We start from the raw sequence: 19,622 nt of genomic DNA on the forward strand, positions 1-19,622 counted from the left end.
CAGATTACACATACAGTGTCTGTTGATCACACTGGCTGTCTTTTCACTGATTGTGTACAATCTGGCTTATTTTCTCTCAGGCTGACATAACAGTATTGACTAAGATGTACACATTGACATCATTTCTCTGAATAAACCTCACTACCTTGACCTAAAACTCTCTCTCTCTCTCTCTCTCTCTCTCTCTCTCTCTCTCTCTCTCTCTCTCTTCCATGACACTGGACTCTCATTCAGGAGGACGACGGTTCAATCCTGCGTCCGGCCATCCTGATTTAGGTTTTCCGTGATTTCCCTAAATCGCTCCAGGCAAATGCCGGGATGGTTCCTTTGAAAGGGCACAGCCGACTTCCTTCCCTAATCCGATGAGACCGATGACCTCGCTGTCTGGTCTCCTTCCCGAAAACAACCCAACCCTCTCTCTTCCATGCATCTTAGTGCTGTGTCTCACAGTACCAGAGGCCTATTACCTTTAAATATGAGGGTTTTGAGCTGAGCTTATTCTCTTATCCTTGCCAAAAAGTGCTTATTCAAAATTTTTACCATTCTTTATCTCGTACCCTATATATGTTCATAAATTGTTTTCGTGGCATAGTAATTCAAATTGTAGCGTGCAGTAGTGCCTTACACCAAAGGAGAATATAAAGTTCTTGTACCAGAACTCAAAACAACAAATATATTGCTTGATGTGCTTTTAAAAACACTAATAATTGCTGTAATTTTAGAGCAGTCTCAACGTGTCATTTATTGACAGTAGAGCATATATTACATTTCTTCAGAATTTGCTTACTTGAAACTTCCCTAGTGTCACTGTATTTATCATACACGTTTGCACACCACTACTCATTTCCTCCTGCATTGCTGTGGCCACTGCTTCCACCAATGTTGAATCAATTCGTTTCCTCCGTCTATCAGATTGCACACCAAAAGAACCCATCTTTTCGAATTTCTGAGTGACGTGTGCACTGTCATCATTCTTGTAATACATCTTTACAACCAGAGTGTGATCCTGCATTGACAGAGTCATGGCGAACGTCGCAGACGCGAAAAGAGGAAAAGACATGTACCTGGCGTGTTTATACCAACTTCTATGGATCATGCACATGACAGGTGTTTTCATTTATGTATTATGACACATACAGCACATCTGTTGATCAATTTTCACACAATTTTTTTTTCTTCTGCCATACTTTTACCCCTTCTCCAATAATATTCCGTTGCAATTCATTCTGACCAGTGGTGTTATTTCTACAGCGTTTTGAAAGTTTAACTTTAATTATGACCACCCTGTATATCAGGCATTGTTCTGTGATGTGTTGTTTTCTTAAATGATTTCTGTATTTAAAGACTTTATCTAGTTCTGGTTTGTGGTATGCTTTCTGTAGTTATGTTGATACCTAATTTTTCCTTGTCTATCATGTCATATTACATGCATTGTAACATTGGTACAGAATCTTAAAATATTCCAAATTTTCCTTATTATGTCCTTGTTATATCCTGTCAGTCCCCATATAACTTCCATAATTTGAAGATTCTGCAAGTTCAGTCAAAAAGTGTAGTATTACGCATTATTGTCAACATTTCTATTTGGCACCTTTTTATGGAGAATTTTGACAATGAATTCATAAATGGTGATTCTTTCATTCTCATTTTTCCTAACGGAAAAAGCAGCACACTTAAATTTAAATAATGAAATTGTAAAGATACAGGAACTTGTTGTTTAATTCCTCTATTATTTTAATATTTACAAATATACACATATAAAAATATCTGTCCATACAAGTCAAGATGACGATTGCTTAATTAGTTACCTTGGAAGATCAAGATACAAGACAGAGGTTTATTGCTTACTGTCGGTTCCTGTTAGGTTGAATGTTGGAACTTATTTAAATCCCTTGTAAAGGACTGTATTGCAGCTAGCCAGATAACATATTAAGCTCCTCTCATAGCCAGCTTCTGGCCATCTCTTGAGTGCTGTCATTTTATATGAAGTGTCACAATATACATTACTGTATATTTTCAACCAAAGTATTTTGTGTCACTTATGCTTAATATTATAAAAGTAAGCCACTGTAATGCTGTGAGGTATCTTATGTCTTCTGGATATCACTATTCATTCCTTGACTGTAAATAACATATATCCATTCAGATTATGGAGCAGTGCATAGGTTTCATTGTGGTAGGACTCATTGTGACTGTATGTTTCCTGTTAAAACTACTTTCTTAAAGTAACTACTATCTTTTGTAGAAGCTTCCTTAATTAGTTAGGTGTCATAGTTCTTTCATTTTTGTGAATTGTGCAAATACAGAACTAACTATAATACATGAACTCTCCCATTTTAAATACTGATAGTTACTGCAGAATATCAGCTTGCACTTTACAGTTTCCTTCCATTAAAATGGAAGTTGAACAGTGAATATGCCAAGTGAATCTATGTTCAGTAAGTTTGAATTGTAATACTGTAGTGCAAGCAACCGTATTAAGATGGCCCAGGAATATATTCAAATGCTGGGGACAAATCAGATATCAGTTGTCTGACTGTGGCAGCAAGTGACTGCCTTTTCGTATGATTAGGACCACAGTGTTTTATCTAATAAGAGCTTCATTGTAAGTAGATAGCAACACTAATTTAACAGCAGTTGAGGTTTGGTATTTTATAATCATTCTGTAACAAAGGAAAAACTGTAGTTACTATCAAAGAAGACGTAAATTACCTAAACTTGTGATCCTGTGCATGCCCAAATACCAGTAAACATGTTAAGACCATCAATAATGTCAGGCACTCAATTTTAAATCTACTGTGTTTATTTGTGATAATTCAGTTGCTTATTGTTACGCTAGTGGAAAATGAAAAATGAGCACCTAGAGCCAGCATGATGTAGAAATACAATGTTTGGTTGGAGCAGTAAAGATAATGTTTCAGATAGGCATGCTATTGACATAGTAGGAACTGCATACTGAGCATGAAAGCACAGAACCAATAAAAACTGTATTTCATTTGTTGAAGTGTTTTTGTTGTTTTGAGTCTTATACTTTGTTAGGGAACACTATAGACATTTCCGGATGGCACCCAAAATCAAAATTTGTGCATTTAACTGAGTATCTGCAAAGTTTTATTGTGATTGTGATTCTGGCTGATAGTGCCATGCAGATTCACACGTGGGTAACTGCATTGGATAAACAGCTGTTGCTGTTTATACAGTAACTGCAGCATAAAGTGGTGAAATGTCTCTTACAGAGTGCCACCTATAGTCATTGGGAATTTCCAGGAAGTCGGGCTACAAATGAATGTGGTCCCTCATAAGCCCTCTCTAACATTTAATCATTTTACAGTGTATCTTTGATGTTGTAAGAGAGACAGTTGGTGGAATGTTTAGTGATGAGAGCATTCTCTATCTTGACATGACAGACAGTAATTTGTGATGGTAGCATGGTACTGACCAGAAGAGAGGCAGCTACTGAAATACATGAGGCAGTGGCCCGTCATTTCTGTACATTTTAGGGTGTATCAGAACACCATCTACCTCATTGTGTTGCTGATATCACAGTGTCAGAGAGATGTTTTCTTCCAATAGGACAACCACGATTCACACATTTCTTGCATGTGACTCATATTTCCAGCATTTCCGCCATTTTGTTTGTATTAGCAACAAAGGGAACTAAGGTGGAAACGTGTCTGTCAGAGTGGTATATGCACCACTATGATGACATGTGATTGAGAGGAGGACTGCATTGTAGCTAGAAGGGGCATTACAAGTTAACATTGTTGTCCAAGACACTCTCTCCATGTGTGTATGTGGTCAAATGATGTATAATATGCAGGGTCATTGCTTGAAGGTGATCATTGTTTTCTGAAAATGGGCTATGTTTATTTTATTTTTAATTGTTTTGCATATTATATGATTTACTTTGTGCAAACTATTTACATTTGTAGTGCCCACTTTGGCTACAAACTGTATTCATGTGTTATCTTTGAATTTTGTATTTTCTGTCGCTGTGCATGTATGCAAACATATCGATAACTGTAGAAAATCGGTTGCTTGGCTTCAAATTGTAGCTAAATTCAGTATGCTTTTACATCCATCCTGCATCAGATTTATAATGTGCGACTGTAACTTTTGTTCATTAAAGCAATTTTGGTAGTGTTTTTTGAGGTTACATAACAGTATTATTTGTTGCATAACTGTTGTGCATGTTGCTGTCATGACTAATTATTTGTAGACTCAGTGTATTTCCAGGGTGGCAACTATATTAGTTTCCAGCACCTTTGTTTGTCAAATGCCAAGTGGATAGTCTGTGTAGTTCCTTCAGTAATATTTAATATAAATGAAATGTACAGTCTGGATAGCTACCATCTCTCTTTGGCTCCAGAGTAAAGTGGCATACCCAGCAGGAATTATAATTGGGAATAATGTGGTTTCAATTCTTGTAAACATGTGCAAATTTAGTTTTTTCTGTGGTGTCCTTTAAACCACTCAAATGTTTAAGGATCATTTCTTGCCTAGCACCATCTGTCATTTTAACTATGATCCATCTCTCCACCTTGAATTAGTTAACTAGTGATGAATTTAAATAGATAAGAAATCAAAACCTAATGTATATTATTTTTTTCAGTTTTGTGGTATCTGATCTCTAAATAATGCTTGCATTCTAGTGCAGTAAAGAATGTAATTATGGAGCATGACACCCCTAAACTATTCTTTAGTGAAATGTGATACAAGTGTGTAGAAATTAATAGTTTTTATTTTGAAAATTGGGAATGTTGTTGCATGGTTAAAATAGAAAGTCAATTCATGTACTTCAGCATGTGATGCATTACTCATGCCACATAATTGTAGCAAATTATGAAGAGTTCAAACTTTTCATTCTCTCTCATGCACTATTTTGTATTGCATTCTTTGACACTTTCTGTACAATCTTCTTAGAAATCATTGTTCATTCTGACTTAGATTGGAGTAACATGATTGTTCATTAGTGACATATTGTTTTCCTTTCTTTAATAGGAGACCGGAGATTTATCAAGCTGCTGGGCTGCGGGGCGTAAGAGATGTGCTCTCGGATTTTTGTATCTTGCAATCTATCAGCTTGGCTCTACATACCTGCCAGATAGCTATCTGATGAGTCAGACATTTCTTGTAAGTATCAGTTTACTTTTTTAAGCATTCATTCTACACATGCATGTTGGCATAATTTAAATGATTCTTTATTTTATATACCAGATGTTGCAATAGGTTGATGTTGTTTGTAACAGACCAGTTGTGACGTAATGGAAAATTGAACCTGCCTAAATATCATTAATGCAAATTTCAAATCTGCATGTATGTTAGAAAAACAACAAGCAGAACTTGGCCATATGCTTCTCGATTGTAAAAATGTTACTGTAAGTAGTGTAAACTTTTTACTTGATGAAACATTTTGGCAAAAAGTCCCATATTGAAATTTTGTTGGCCATATGCAAGAGATACTGTTTACTGTCAATGCAAAACCAATCCACTTAACCTGGAGAGTGGCAATTTAGGAACTCTCAGACCTTCTGAAACAATTGGCTGGACCTGCATACTGATATCTTGCTATCCAAATACCTGTCAGTCTTAAAACTGTATTACACCTTTTGACATATTCAAGGACACACCAGCTGCAATCAGTTGATAATGTACCATACTTTCCAAGGACAACAATAACGTACATGTTTCATGTTGATCACACATGCAATCATATATCAAAATTAAAATTTTGAACTTCCCTAGAAAGTGGAAAATTATAGCTCTATGAAATTGTCCTATAATTTTCTCTGTGTATTTTTTTGTCATTCTGCAACTCTTCTTAATAGAAGACACTGTTTTGTGTAACATCTACAAAAAGACCATGTTATTAGAGAAAAAAATCAGTTTCATTTAATTGATATTTGCTCATCTGTAGATTACATAATTGAAGATTTAATTTTTATTATGTTACTCAAACTACTTTTAGTGGGGGGGGGGGGGGGGGGGAGGGGCTGCACTCGAAGTGACTCCTGTCAAAAGCGTTGTCACGTACACCAAAGAGGCTCAGAGATTGGAGAATATGGCAGCAAATATGACATTTTATTTCAATTAAAAGTCACTAAATGTGAACAAATATGTCAAAAAGCAGAGGGGGAGGGTGTAATAGAGGCATATCTTTTCACTCAGCCACAGTGTGCACACAAGACAGGCAGGCAGGCACACACACAGAGAGAGAGAGAGAGCGGGGGGGGGGGGGGGGGGGGGGGGGGGGGGGGGTGAGTGAGTGATCAACATCATATGGGTCAGTATGTATACGCTGAAGACGACCAATATAATGACACTGCCATGTTGTTACGTCCTAACCACAATCAGCTCCAAAATTGAAAGTGAGGTTTTAAGTGAAGTAGATCACTTAGCAATGAAAGTGCATTTATTACAAACACAAGGAAATATTGAGTCGTAGGCAGCCACAACAAAAAGACCGCTAAACAAATAAACATTCAGCCAAAAGGCCTTCTTCTGAATGAGACCCCTCCCCCCCCCCCCCCCCCACACACACACACAAATGCAACTCTTACTCATGTTACCATTGTCTTGGCAGCCAGAGGCAGTGTTCATACCTGTTAAAGTTGAGAGTTGCATTTGTGTGTGTGTGTGTGTGTGTGTGTGTGTGTGTGTGCGTGTGTGTGTGTGTGTGTGTTTGTTTAGAAGTCTTATTGTTGTGCCTATCTGTGACTCAACATTTCCACTATATGGTGAGCAGCAATCTATCCTTTTCATATTATTTTCGTTATTCCAACCTGGATTTTCCATTGTTACTAACAGAAGTAGTTTTGAGAACCTTACAGAAATGATTAATACTAAACAGCAAATATTTTATGGTGATGCAGTTTGAACTGTCGACCCACAGCACATCAACCAGTGATGTTAACTACTCCCCTTAAGGTTTGTTGCACACTTTGTGGCATTGCTACTGTATTTCAGGAGTTCTTTCTCATTGGAGCCGACAACAGCGCCTTAGATCTAGATGTTGTCAAGGGTCCTCTGTACTGCAGGAGGATACTCGTCACATCCTCTGCTCTAAGATGAGCATTGAAGGTAGCCCCTCCCATTGAACCTCTGGGATCATCGAACGGGTCATTAGTTTCCTTGAACAAGAAGCTCCCATCATAGATCTGCACCTCAGTACTGTAATAGGGTTACATACAGAGTACATTGCCCACGTCTCTGTGCTTTTATCGTCTTGATGAAGAATCATAATCCTCAAAGTGGTGTGTGAGATCTGACAAGAGACAAGGTACATGAAATGGCCCAAAGTAGCACTTCAGTAACATTTCTGATAGTTCCATTTTCTGCACAGGCGTAAAAATGCTTATCAAGTCTCCTGATCTGTATCTCACTGACCAGTGCTTGGCATTATAGTGTTCTTGTTCCATCTCTTGGGCACCCAGGGTCCATATGCTAGCCAACTGTCTTGCTTCTTCAGTCCTGGTGATGGGGTGTTTCGTGTAGTCATCCAGAGTATCTTCTGGTTGTAACGGGAACAATGTATCCATTGTCATTTTGGCCTCACAAGGAGCAGAAAGAACAGTGTGAATCCTGTAGTGTCTAGCTTTGCTGCGTTGTATACAATTGTCTCAACAGGCAGTGTAGTATCCTAGTCTCTTTGTTCGACATCTAGGTATATCGAGATCATATTTGCTCATGTCTTATTAAAGTGTTAGGTCATTTGTCTGTGGGTAGTAGGCAGCTATTCTGTGGGTGATGGCACAACGTACAATTACCAGAAAACTTGTCCACAATCAGAGATCATCCCACAGGGTGTTTCGTCCTTCAGAATGATGTCTCTCGCAAGGAACTGTGATAAGTATCAACTTTGGATAATGATTAAAATGGTATATGTTATTCTTTTACCGACCTAACTTTGCTGATGTTATATTTTCTTTTTGCTTTTTAGTTTCTGGCAGTTTCTTGTTTCATAATCATAAGAATAAAATCAGCTTATTAGGTTACATGCGCATTATGTCCAAAGTCAAACAGTGACTTCACATCTCAACTTTAAATGGATTAAAATGGAAAAACAGCTTTTATAACCACAGGAAGACCTGAAAAAGCAGATTAGTGATCACCAAACTTAGATTGCAATATAAGTTGACATAAGTTGTTCCAGCAAGCAGTGAGACAGACTGCAAATATGACAAAAAATTTGCATGCTAAAAACCAAATGTGATATTTGCAATGGTAGACTTTGCGTTCACACAAAACAATGTTACTAGTGCTCACACAAAAATCACTATGGTAGTTAACAACTTAGATGCCCAAGCAGTGACAGTGGTTTCGGACATTATATTAAACCCACTCTCGCAACATCAATTTCCTCTACTTGAAGGACACCTTAGTCAACCAGATGTGCAAAACAATGGACTAACACACACAGCAAGTATTCCAGTTTGAACTTATCAGCGATAGAACACTGTCAGAATTCTGGTGCCACCTAAGAAACATCATCGAGAAAGAAGCAATGTTGGATGCAACACTATGTCGTGTTTGGGTAAGGCAGCTGTCATAACCAGTTAGGACAGCCATGGCAACATTTCAGAAAAGTTATATTAATTCTTTATTGTCAGTAGCAGACGAACTTCATACTTTGATGGAACAGGTAAACAACTCAGTGGTGATGCAAGCAATTAATGAAATCAGCTCAGGTGAGACTGCTGCTGTATGACATGAGCAGAAAACGAACATTATCAAACAGCTCCAATGCATGCAGTGTCAGGTGAACACACTTCAGAAGTAGTTATTGGCACTGGCAGTCAAGAAGCAGACTCACACCAGGCAAAGTGTTGAAGTAGTTGTGGTGTCACCGCCAGACACCACACTTGCTAGGTGGTAGCTTAAATCGGCCGCGGTCCATTTAGTACATGTCGGACCCGCGTGTCGCCACTGTGTGATCGCAGACCGAGCGCCACCACAAGGCAGGTCTCGAGATACGGACTAGCACTCGTCCCAGTTGTACGACGACTTTGCTAGCGACTACACTGACGAAGCCTTTCTCTCATTTGCCGAGAGACAGTTAGAATAGCCTTCAGCTAAGTCAATGGCTACGACCTAGCAAGGCGCCATTAACCATTTTAAGATAGAGTCTCACTTGTATCATCAAGGAATGCTGTATTCACATGAAGGATTAAAAGTTAAGTATTAAAGCAGCTACGTACTTTTCTTGCTACCATTCATTACGTATCCTGTTTCAGACCTCTATCTAGCCTACGTGAGATTACGCGTGCCTTTCGGCTACTTCAGTGTGGCGTAGCTGTCTTGTTACGCCACAACAGTAGTCACTCATTCCGCCAGCAGAACCAAACGGGTGGCCAAGCAACACGGGGTAAACAACAATACCCAGCGTGCTGGTACCACAGGCATTTTGGTGGTCAGGCCACAAGGTGCACAACTCCGTGTACATCCCAAATGTTATCAGTGGTCTGCTGTAGGCCACTCTATTCCACAGCAGTGCCGAATCACAAATGGAGCCATCAAGTTGTGGATGCACAGTTGATGACATAACCAAAATTAACTAAGAGGCAGCGCTCAATATTGGCCCAGTGATCAGTGACAAATCGACAATGGCCACGCACACAGTGAATCAAGCATGTTTGTTCATACTGTATATGTTGCATAGGCAAGTCAACCATAGTTGCCTTATTGATTCAAATACAACTACACTACCATACAGACAGAATGAACTGTGTCAGTGGGTGTGCCTCTCCACCTTACTGTAGCCAACAACTTGCCCATTACAACATATGATGAATGTGAAGTAATAATTGACTTGGGTCTCAATCGAAGGTTGAAATGGAGATTCATGTTAGCAAATGTCATTGAGTCAATATTGGGAGTGGGTTTCAGTCACCACCAATGACTGAAAATAAACCTGTGTGTGGCACAGATCAAGATGGGTAGTGACGTGGTCACAGGTGATAAAGGCAAAAGTACTACTAACACCATCACCTCACCCTGTAATTCTGTTATGTGAGAGGCCAGAAAGAAAGTTATCACCCACATAGGTAAAGTAGTGCATACCACATTGCATCATATTAAGACAACACCCGGCCAACCAGTCTCTCAACAGCGACAGAGATTGTAACTTTTTGTGGAATTTGAGGAAATGTTACAAAGAGGTTTCATATGCACATCATACAGCCTGAGGGGATCATCATTACTTCTGGTAAAAAGAAAGGCAGCACCTGTAGGTCCTAAAGAGATTACCATCCTTTAAATGCACTACCCTGTCCCTAACATTAGGGATTTCATGATTGTATTAGTTGGAACCACAATTTTTAGTGTGATTGACTCTAAAGAGGCTTATAACCAGATTCCTGTGGTAGAAGAGGACATCCTCAAGACCACAGTGATAACCCCTTTTGGATTTCTTGATTATCTACACATGCCTCTTTGTCTAAAATTGGCTGCCTAGTCCATGCAGTGTTTTGTAGACGAAGTGCTACAGTGACATAATTTCTGTTTCATCTATTTAGATGATATTTTGATGTTTTCCAAGACAGCAGCATTGCACAAGAGACACCTCCATGCAGTGTTTGACACCCAACGAATTTTCAGCAGATTCCTGGGGATCATTAACTTCTACTGCTGACACCTGCTGGGAGCAGCAGAGATACAGGCACCACTGACAACAGCAGTGACAGGTAACAACACCACAAGACAAGACCTCCTGTTGTGGACACCACAGATGCAGTACACCCACTTACAAAAAGCAGTTCTCGTGTCTCACCCAGTCTGTAATGCACCGTTAGCAGTAGTGGTAGATGCTAGCCAGCAGGCTATTGGGACAGCCCTCCATCAGTAAGTTGAGAAGTGTTGGAAACCTTTAGATTTCTCCTCCCAGAAACTTGATGTAGGCACAAACCAATTGGAGAGCATACAACCGAGAGCTGCTGGCCATCCATGAAGCTGTGCAGCAATTCCATTCATATGTAGAAGCCAGACCATTTGTAGTCTATCTGGACCATAAACCAAGTACGGTCACTTTTTAAGAAACTCAAGGAATGTTGCTCTCCCCGACAATTTCACCAACTAGAGCTCATTAGTCAGTTTACACACATAAGACAGATAAGAGAAGCAAAAAATGTAGTCACTGATAATCCCCCTCCCCATTCCTGGATTGATGCCATATCTTGTACAGTAAATTACGATCAGCTCAGTACAGCACAAGCCACAGGCAAACAGCTAGAGAGCCGGCCGGAGTGGCCGAGCGGTTCTAGGCGCTACAGTCTGGAGTCGCACGACCGCTACGGTCGCTGGTTCAAATCCTACCTCGGGCATGGATGTATGTGTTGTCCTTAGGTTAGTTAGGTTTAAGTAGTTCTAAGTTCTAGGGGACTGATGACCTCAGCAGTTAAGTCCCATAGTGCTCAGCGCCATTTGAACCATTTGAAACAGCTAAAGGAGGCTTTGCAAAACAATTAAACTGCCCTGGAACACCAAGAAATGCGATCAATAGGTACCAAAAACCTTATTTGTTGTGAAGTGTATTGACCCCCACACAGTGTATTTGTTCTTGAAATGCAATATCTATCAGTATTTGGTGATATCCCAGTGCTGAACTTCCATGAAGATAATAACAGAGAAATTTGTTGTATTTATTTTATGTTACACATCTAGTTCCATTGGACCAAATTGAGGCCAAAGTCTCGAAAGCTGTGGAATGAGTCAGTACATGAAATTACAACATAAATGTAATAAAAGATAAAATAAAATGTTTATGGACCCAAAAGAAGACAAGCCATAAGTTTATATAAACATAATCAACAACAGAACAAGAAATCAGCTTCATTTTTCAAGGAACCCCTTGACAGAATACAAGCAGTGACTCATGAGGAAACTCCCCAGTTTTGACTTGAAAGTGCTTGGATTACTGCTAAGATATTTTAATTCTTGTGGTAGCTAATAGATAATGGATGCAGCCGTATACTCAGCACCAGATCTATGATATTTCATGCCTCCTTCTCAAGCATTTGAGATAGAACATCAAATTTTTTTTTTAAAATCGATTTTTCAAAAATACGTTCATTTCGTATTGCACATATTTCTGGAGAGTTTGATGTATAAAACATATGTGTTTGGGAAAATGTAAGACATTCACACAACATTCTTCTATCGCACATCACTCTATTTTGCTCTGTGGAATTCAGACCTGTAGATTTTGTAATGGTAGCCATCAAACCTATATTCAGGACAGTGGAATATAAAGTCCCGTATGGTGCCTCTCCTGCTCCCAGTTGACCTGTTTCACATCCTACTCTTCAGTAAATTTGCACTCTTTATTGCCTATTAGCTAATAACTTTGTCTTTTGTGTGACATAAAATTAAATATTGGGAACATAATACCAGTAAAGATGAGAGACAAGCAACACAGTACACATTTCTTCAATCCTTAGGTCTCAACTTTTTTTTCTCTCTAATTTTGCTGCAGCCTTACACGGAGTGCTTTCCTTTCTGCAAAAGAATCTATTACCTCATCAGAGTTCGTCAAACATTTTGCTGCATGAAAAATCAAAATGTCATTGTCCAATACTGAAAAAGCCGTTAATACAAATAGTATCCAAGACTGGTGTGGTTTCTTGATTTGATTATGTCTAGTTTGTCACTTGTCTGCTAGATAAAACTAAATAGGCCTTTCTGATACTGCAGCAGTTGTAACACATGCCAAATAAGCAAAATTGTGTTGGCACAAATGGTCATTTTTATGTACCTCATTTACAGAAACAATACAACTGATTATAATTCACGAAGTACCAGTATCAAATGGCTATTAGGCCTACTATAAAAAAAAAGTTTTATGTTAGGAAATTGTTTAATATCTCATTCTTATGCTCCAGTTTCTCAAGCATGAGACTGAAAAGTAGTAGAACGAAATTCTTATATAAACTTGGAATTGTTATATTCTTCCATACATAGCTTGTGTGATGTCCGTTTCTTCCCCTTCCTCATTCTAAGAAAAAATCTTGTCATCATGAGTTCTGTAACTATTCCTGCCATTAGCAAAACTTATTCTCTGGTTACTTTCACTAACCCTGCCAGAATCACCAGTTCAGGTATGCACCATTTATTCTCCGGTTAGGCATTATTGTGTGTTCGTACAACGTGTTTTCTGCACTATTCTGTGACTAGAACTTAAGCGGCTGCTGACCGGGAGCTGTACAACGGGCTAGTGATCTGGCAAAAATTTTCTGTCAAAATTTCATTTTCTTGGATACACTGCGAAGATAATATGTGATCTTTCTTACCTGTTATTCCTGTTAGCCATTTCTCTCCACTCCGGTAGCCTGAATCTATGAATTTTGCTAATAATTATAACAACACTGATCATTTGCACACCCAATAAAGCATATTAACAAACAGCAATTGGCAGTCACCAGTTCAGGTTTATTCGACTCAGTTTGTATAACCGCATCCCCTTTTGTCTGCAGGAAAGTCTTTTATTTCTAGATGTGATGGGGATTCCCCTGGCAGAGACGTCATGACACTGTGCCCTTACTCAAAAATCAACTTATGATTCATTCAGAACTCAACTTAGAATGTGTTCAAAAACCAGTTGGGGTGCATTGCAAAATCATGTGAATAATCAATAGATGCTGCATGCTAGGCGATTTGTGATATTCTCTCCTCCCCCCCCCCCCCCCCCCCTTTTCAAGAATATGAATTTGGCACCCCTGAAATTGCTGCCTGAGGCAGATACCTCAGTCCCCCCCCCTCCTTTCTCTACATAGAGTGTAATTATGTATAACATTTGTTTAAGTATGAAAACCTTTTTGTGTTAAAATTTGTGCATCATGGTCCAAAAGGCCATTGACCTTTTTACTAACAGAATGCCCATCTAGTAATGAAGAACGAATAAAAATATTGTCTGTGGGTGTGCCACTCTTCCCCTACACCATCGTTGGAAAAAACACAATCTGCATCTGATCATATGAATTTAGGAGATCTGTCAACATCCTTTTTCTTGCACAATCACATACTAAATTAACATTGAAGTCACCATATATAACTAATTTTTGATACTTCCTATACAGTGAGCCAAGAACCATCTCTAGCTTGAGCAGAAATACTCTGAAGTCAGAGTTAAGGGACCTATAAATAACAACAACAAGGAGTTTAGTTTCAATAAATTCAACTGTCCCTGCACATCATTCAAATACCTGTTCATTGCAGTGCCATAATACGTCTATGGACTCAAATGGAATGCAATTTTTTACGTACATGGCTACTCCCCCCACTCCACAAAGAACTCCTTTAAAAAAACGGCCAGCTGATCTGTATCCTGTTAAAGGAAGCCTCTGAATTGTCAAATTATTTAACTGTTGCTCTGATATGCCAATAATCTCAGAGTCAACATCTATAAAGAGTTCACTAACTTTATCTCTACTACCTCTTATATTTTGATGAAATATGCTAATTCCTTCACTACTTGGACACTTGACCTCCTTTGAAGGTGATTCTTTTGTTAAAGGTACTTCCTTTAAGCAGGGATACCTGTCAGCTAACTTCAATCTAAAAAAAAAAGGGTGGCCTGGCATTAGACATATACAAAAGCCAGTGGGAAAATTTTCAGAAGCAACAGGTCATTTCTTCCATACACACACAGATTTTGTAGGCCCACTTCCACCTTCAGAGGTATATCAATATATGTTTACCATTATTGATAGATACACTCCTTGGGCCAAGGCAACACCAATCAGTGACATCTCAGTTCAAACAACAGCAAGAACCTTTTCATTGACGTAGATTCCCATATTGGCTGTCCAGCTCATGTCACTACAGATCAATGGGACAATTTGAGTTGACATTACTCCTTGAACTGCCCAAGTTTGATAGTTCAAACACTATCATACTACCAGCTACCATCCCACAAGCAACATGATGGTAGAGTACTGGCATAGGATGTTAAAAGCCATGAGAACAGCTGGATCATTGTGCTGCCACTGGTCTTATCGGGTGCCCGCACAGCTTTCAAACCAGACATTGGAACGTTTATAGTGGAATGGTTTATGGCGAGACATTTTGCTTGCCATCAAGTTTTTTTCAGCACAACCGCTGTCAGTTGAATTAGTGTCTATTTTTTACTGCAACAAGTCAAGATCAAAATCTCTAAGCTGGACCTTTCACCAGCATCCCGACACTGAGACCAGAAAGTTTTTGTCCATAAAAATCTTAAAACCTGATGCTAAGGACAGAAGCAGTAGTACACCATTACAACAACCATACTCCAGACTTTTCTAAGTACTCAATCACATAACATGCGGCGCAAATAATATGAAGTGGTAAGGCACAGATGGTATCACTGGAACAGGTCAAACTAGCATATTTGGTGACACCTGATGCCTCCGCGCAATGATAGGAAACATCGGGCTTCAGATCAACGAATTCGAAGCAACCCTGTAGTTGAACTGGTCACACAACCGCAGTGTCACCCTTACCTCAGCTAATGCCCACAGAAAGCACCAGAGACACCAGCAGTTTTCGCTAGAGCAGGCTGACAATTGCATTATCAATACCCACACATTCTAGCTCTGCTCTACCATTCGAGGCGGAGTGTGGTGGTAGGCATAGACTTTGGACAATGATGAAAAGTGTGTATATTGTTCTTTGGTTTACGAACCTAATTTTTCTGATGTTATGTTTTACCTTTTTTTTGTGTCTGACAATTCCTCGTTTATTTTCTATTGTCAAGGTGTGTTTTCTTAGACATAAGAATAAAATAAGTTTATTTTGTTATGTGTGTTTTTGAAGCCCACTGCTAACAGTTTAATAAAAGAGAAACTAACATTCAGAATGCCTGAAGCCAGAGTCATTATTTACAAAAAATAAAAATAAAATAAAAACTTAAAAACAAAGTAGTGCCAACTACAAAGTCAAAAAACATACTTTTCCTCTCCGATCATTGTTGAAGTGAAAACAACTAACATAGACAGTTTCAAGTACATTGATCAGTCGGCTACAATGAAACCTAGAAACCATTTGAGTGTCAAAAGAGCTCAATAGGTTAAAATAAACTAGGACATTATGCCTACAAAATAATTAATCAGTAGATGTTGTTTTGGAAAAGATTAATGATTTTTACTTTTTTTTTATTTCTAACTGAAAAACCCATAGAAATGTTTTTCCACCATTATATTATGTATCTAAAGTTTATTTGTGAAATTCAATTTTGTAAGATATCTACAGTATATACGGTGCAAGTAATTCAATAAAACGTGTTCCCTGGAAATTTTGTTTTTTGTCGATGTTGACTTTTGTGAGAACAGTCCTCAGTTGCTATCTGATGTTCAGAGTCAACTGTGGCACATGCTTCCATCAAGGCATTCCTTACAGTGGCTTATATGATGTCTTTGCAGATCAATAAAGACCTGGCCAGTGATACCTGCATTGGATTCTGTCTAGAGCCTCCATGGATACCATGTGACCATGTTTTGGAGCATCATGTAGAAACTTAGAATTACCTAGCCGTAGATGAGCTGGGATGAAGAGCAACCATTTCCACTTCACCTAATCATACTCTCTTTTATACAAATACAAGACACTCTTTTTCAGTTGTAGAATACTTCATCATGAATTTGGATAGTGTACTATGGAAGCATAAGCTCTTATCTTATCAGCAACTTCCTGAATTTGTACTAGAACTGCACCTTTCCTGTACCGGGTAGTGTTGGTGTGAACTAGCCCTGGACAGGTTGGCCAGCAATAATGATGTCAATGAGACTTTCTGACATTGGAGTAACTGTTGTAGTCCATGGAGGATTTTCATCTGTGGCAGCCTCACCTTCATAGATTGTCGCCACACATAGTTTTCCTTAATTCAGCAGCTAGGAGTGTGGCTGGTACATCTATACAACAAGGGAACAGCTGTGGTGCGTTGTGGAGCGACCTCATCCAAGGCGTGATGATGGGCTTCATCCCGCTGATTGATTTTAATCATCTGCAGTTGACTGCCACAACTCACTGTTGTGGTGTTTGACATTTCGGGGTGTAATAGCTGCTGAAAACTCTTTCTTTCACTGGTGGCTGAGATTGGTGCTAAAGATCAAGACACCTCTTCTTCGACATTCTCTGTTACCTCCTGATGTATAGGATTGACACTGGTCTGACACTTCTGACTGCCATAAATGGCAGTATTTCTTCTTGTACTACTTGGCATATGAGAGAGATGAGGTCATTGTGGTCTGTCACAACTGCCATAGGGACCACAGTCAGGAGTCGGTGACACCGCTTTCATCCGACTCCCTTCTGTTGCATTTCCTCAATGTGCTGGCACCATTTGATGAATGCTGCTGTTGTTTTCACATCCTTTAAAAAAGACAGAACAACTTAATACATGTCTTCTGTGTCTCCTTTCATCAAATGTGAGATTTTGTCGGCTCCTATCATATTCATATTCACAATGTTGCATAGAGCCAAAACATCCTGCACATAGGACTGTGTTGTAACACCAAGACACTGGGTCCTGTTCTTCAATTTTTCTTCCACTAAACAGACTTGCAATCAATTGTCACCAAATGTTTTCTTCAGTTTGGTTTGGAATTTGCTCCATCTGTTGAGGTTATCTTCCTTGTTCCCACACCATTGCTGGACTGTGATGTTAAAGTGGAAGTACACATTTTCTAAACACGTTATAGTGTCCTGCCTGTTGTATTTGGCAACTCGGTCAAATCCTTTCAGGCGTTTCATTGGGTCCAGACCAGCCATTCCGGAAAACACTGATGGATGTCTGGTGTACAGCTGACACACTGTTTGCTTGTGATCCATTGGTTTTCTGAATATACAGACGTTTGTAACAATGATTCCAATTCTTATGTGTGTAGGTGAGAGCTCTTATGTCACCTTGTTAGATCCATGGTGATGTAGATGTTTAGGAGTACCCAGGGTTTCTACCAAGTAGTGTCATCTCATAACCACAGTCAAGTCCAAATTGGAAATTAGGGTCATAAAGGAAGTACAACACTTAGCACTGAATGCAAACGTATTACAGAAACTAAAGCAAAGTCAGAACAGAATTGAACTCTTGGATGGAGTGGGATGCTATTTGTACAATCATAGAATATTCCAGAATAGGCAGACGTTACAAACAGAAGTTTTGAGAATCTTCCAGGAATAATAAATACTATACAACAAATGCTTGGTGGTGTTGGGTTCGAACCGTCGACCCACAGCACAGCAGCAAGTGATACTAATGACTACTCCATAAAGGCAAGCAGCACAGCTTCAGAAATATGCTTGGTGCATATGACCACTCGGGACTCACTTGGCTGTACCTGCTTACATGTAAGTTGCAGTCACGGATAGGATGTGCTTCCTTTACTCACCACTACACCTCGCTCTGCATTGTGACATAGATAACCACCATGTTTCCTTAGCCACATACAGTAGTCCACATGTCTGTTGGGTTAACAGTCTGCAAGTGCTCACTCACGTCAAGGCAAGTGAGAAAACTGCTGGCCAAGTGCACCTGAGCCACATCAGAAGTGAGTGATGAGGAATGAGTGTCTTTTACACAACTTCACTACATGAATGTAGTGCTCAAAGATGTAATATACAAGTACCAAAATAAAAAGTAATGTGCTTTGCAGTACATACAGATAAACACGTGTGTTTCATAACAAGTGTTTCCCATTGCTGATTCTGCAGGTATTGAACCTGTAATCAAGTTCTCTCACACTTTGTAACATGTTCACAATAGTCTGTTGACCAGACATTGTACGAGGGTGACTCCAAAAGAAATGCACACAACTTTTTTTAAAATCCATCTTTTATTCTCCATGTTTGAAAGTTTTACAGTGTGTAGAACAATATTTTCATTTCTCTGCATAATTTCCATCCCTCTCAACTGCCTTACGCCATCTTGGAACCAGTTCCTGTCTACCCGCACGGTAAAATTCCAGCGTGCACAAGGGAGTCATCATCTTCAAACCTTGTTCCACGAAGAGAGTCTTTCAGTTTCCAAAAGAGATGATAGTCACATGGAGCCAGGTCAGGACTGTAAGGCGGGTGTTTCAGTGTTGACCATCCAAGTTTTATGATCGCTTCCATGGTTTTTTGAGTGACATGTGGCCGTGCATTGTCGTGCAATAGCAAAACATCCTACTTTTGCCGATGTGGTCGAACAAGACTCAGTTGAGCTTGAAGTTTCTTCAGTGTCATCACATATGCATCAGAATTTATGGTGGTTCCATTTGGCATGATGTCCACAAGCAAGAGTCCTCTGGAATCAAAAAACACCGTAGCCATAACTTTTCCAGCAGAAGGTGTGGTTTTGAATATATTTTTGTTTCCTTGGGTGAATTTTCATGATGCCACTCCATTGATTGCCACTTTATCTGTGGTGAAAAATGATGGAACCATGTTTCATCACCTGGTACAATTCTTCCAAGAAATTCACCTCCACCATTCTCGTACTGTTCCAAAAGTTCGCTGCATACTGTTTTTCTTGTTTCTTTGTGAGCCACTGTCAACATCCTGGCAACCCACCTGGCACAAACCTTTTTTAACGCCAACACTTTCAGTATTCTGTAAACACTTCCTTTCCCTATCCCAACATAGCATGACAATTCATTCATTGTGATGCAGTCACC

General features: G+C 39.3%; 1 protein-coding gene across 1 annotated transcript in view; it reads left to right on the top strand.

The window, feature by feature from the left end:
* Positions 1–19,622, top strand: part of LOC124555052 (lysophospholipid acyltransferase 5) — a 179,151-nt gene that overhangs the window by 90,238 nt on the left and 69,291 nt on the right. Inside the window, exon 6 of the mRNA XM_047128825.1 lies at positions 5,002–5,133. Coding sequence (XP_046984781.1) covers positions 5,002–5,133 — 132 coding nt within the window. The remainder of the gene's footprint in view (positions 1–5,001; positions 5,134–19,622) is intronic.

The sequence above is a fragment of the Schistocerca americana genome, chromosome X, assembly GCF_021461395.2.
Source record: "Schistocerca americana isolate TAMUIC-IGC-003095 chromosome X, iqSchAmer2.1, whole genome shotgun sequence".
NCBI classification, from domain to species: domain Eukaryota; kingdom Metazoa; phylum Arthropoda; class Insecta; order Orthoptera; family Acrididae; genus Schistocerca; species Schistocerca americana.